The sequence below is a fragment of the Colobus angolensis genome, unplaced genomic scaffold (genome assembly GCF_000951035.1).
Source record: "Colobus angolensis palliatus isolate OR3802 unplaced genomic scaffold, Cang.pa_1.0 Scaffold78, whole genome shotgun sequence".
Classification (NCBI taxonomy): Eukaryota; Metazoa; Chordata; class Mammalia; order Primates; family Cercopithecidae; genus Colobus; species Colobus angolensis.
Window position 1 is genome coordinate 7194869 of NW_012121598.1, and position 2610 is coordinate 7197478.

The 2610-nt window shown below is 41.6% G+C and overlaps 2 protein-coding genes across 3 annotated transcripts in view; one reads left to right on the top strand and one right to left on the bottom strand.

Moving 5' to 3' along the window:
- LEO1 (Leo1, Paf1/RNA polymerase II complex component, homolog (S. cerevisiae)) overlaps positions 1-2610 on the bottom strand; it is a 42903-nt gene that overhangs the window by 25767 nt on the left and 14526 nt on the right. For both annotated transcript variants that reach the window (XM_011928630.1, XM_011928629.1), the window contains exon 2: positions 1537-2292. In XM_011928630.1, the coding sequence (XP_011784020.1) occupies positions 1537-2292 (756 nt within the window). The remainder of the gene's footprint in view (positions 1-1536; positions 2293-2610) is intronic.
- The window catches only part of MAPK6 (mitogen-activated protein kinase 6), a 146103-nt gene that overhangs the window by 11943 nt on the left and 131550 nt on the right, over positions 1-2610 (top strand). The gene's annotated exons all lie outside the window — the stretch shown is intronic.

Sequence of the window (2610 nt, forward strand, 5' to 3'; positions counted from 1 at the left end):
AAAAAAAGGATGAGTTCGTGTCCTTTGCAGGGACATGAGGGACATGGATGAAGCTGGAAACCATCATTCTCAGCAAACTATCACAAGGACAGAAAACCAAGCACCATATGTTCTCACTCATAGGTGGGAATGGAACAATGAGAACACTTGGACACAGGGCAGGGAACATCACACACCAGGGCCTGTCAGGGGTTTGGGGGCTGGGGGAGGGATAACATTAGGAGATACACCTAATGTAAATGACGAGTTAATGGGTGTAGCAAACCAACATGGCACATGTATACCTATGTAACAAACCTGCACATTGTGCACATGTACCCTATAACTTAAAGTATTAAAAAAAAAAAAAAGCCTCTACTCTGAATTAGTTATTCAAAACTTACTGCAGTCCCATAGTCTACACAGATCTATATTCATCTCTGGAAATATGCTGCCCTCCTCTTCTAATAACACCAAGATGTGGTTTTTGAATGCTGTCCTGTGAGGTGTGTGTTAGATGCTATTTAAGCTAAGAAGATAGGATCAAAATATAATTAATATAATCAATCACCTATGGAAATGAAGCAATCCAGGTATCACTTCAGGAAGACTTCAACTCAATTAAGGTAACTTTTATATAATACAAAGAAATATGATCTCTAATTTTTTATACATTCTATATGAAGAATGTGTTAACTTGAGCAGAATAGTCTAAATGGCAATGATAAAAGCAGGGTCCAGGAACCGAAGTTCAGGTGTATGCCTCCTGTAGTCTTTAGGGAATGAGTGCTCTAATCCTAGCTCGTCTCTGTAGGGTGAGGACATGCATATCAATCTGTCTTGGCTCAGTGACTCTGTCCACTTAGATCACCCAGCCATGTTTGCACTTTCTACATATTATACTCCCCAGGCAACCTCCTGATTATTATAAGGTGGTATCCACTGTAGATTTGCCCCTGGGGAAACGTATGATTATAAGGGAGAAATAACTGAGCCTCTGGAAACAATTTTGCAATTCGATTTTATATATTAATATCTTGTAAATTTGACTAGTTTGAGTAAACTCCTTACAGTTTGACCATCTCTGGATGATCAAATTTTGGATCTCAAAAAGCTGAACGGCAGCAATGGTGCCCACATCTCAGTACAGCTGCTCTGTGGGGACATTTCAATGGGATTGTTTTTTCCCCAGGCTAATCTGTTCTCTCACATGAGGCATGCTCTTCAGTTATCCACAGAAATGGAACCAACTTAACTCATTATGTAGCTCTTCTTACACCATATCCCGCTCTCTAAGACTCAATTTTAAGTCCTCATTAAATTGTTTTTTTCCAGACCCATCAACGAACAAATGGAAGGGAAAGCAGTAAGAAAGAATAAGTAGATTAGAAAGATTTAAAAGAAGCAAAATGTATTCTAGAGTTAGAAAAGTTTGAAAGGGAGGGATAGAAGAGAAAAAACAGGGTAACAAAGATGGGAATGAAAGAAGACTAAACGGGTCCCTGCTGTAGCTGAATGCTGCTTTCTGAGCCATTCTAGTCCTCATAAATGTATTACCTGATTTACGGTCCTGTTCCTCTTCATCATCTGAATGCCTGTGTTCTTCATCTGAGGCCTGTGGCCTTTCATCATCAGAATTTTGCATTTTCTCCTCATCAGACAGCTGTGGTTGTTCTTCATCATCAGAATTCTGTTTCTCATCATCATTATCAGAAGTTACCAGCCGTTCATCATCAGAATTAGCCTTTTCCTCCTCAGATAGCGGCTGTCTCTCATCATCGGAAAGCTGAGGCCTCTCCTCATCATCTGTGTTCTGCATTTTCTCATCATCGTCAGAATTCTGCAGCTTATCTTCATCAGATCCTTGTGCCCTCTCCTCATCATCAGAATTTTGTATCTTTTCATCATCTGACTGGTCACTTTTATCTTCTCTGCCCCATTTTTCATCATCTGAATGTGCTTTTTCAGAGCCTTCTGCTTCTGAGTGATGGCTCCCTCCATCAGATCTGTGACCTTCGTCTTCATCATCATTAGGGGCTTCTGATCCACTGTGCTGATCTACATCTGAGGGGTCATTGTCCTCGTGGTCGGAACGCTCAGAAGCTTCTGATCTATTGTCTGATCTCTCAGAGTGATTATCACTACCACTATGATGTGAAGCTCCCTCGTCTTCACTGTCATCTCCAAACAGTTCCTTATTACTTGGCTGTCCTGAATCACCTCTTTCATCCGGATCACTTTCACTTCCAGAGGCATTACTGCCAGAGGCAGCATTCTCTTGATCAGAATCTGAGTCAGATCCAGAATCAGAATCTATGGGATCATATAAACATAGGATAACATCAGCAAAAAAAGGCAGAGTAAGGCAGTCCCAAAGTCCATCCCAACATAAAAGCAATAAAGAAACTGGCAAAAAACTGTTAGAACTAACATTCTAAGGCTGGGTGCGGTGGCTCATGCCTGTAATCCCAGCACTTTGGAAGGCCGAGGTGGGCAGATCACCTGAGGTCAGGAGTTCGAGACCAGCCTGACAAACATGGCAAAACCTCATCTCTACTAAAAATACAAAAATTAGCCGGGCGTGGTTGCACACGCCTGTAATCCCAACTACTCGGGAGGCTGAGACAGGAG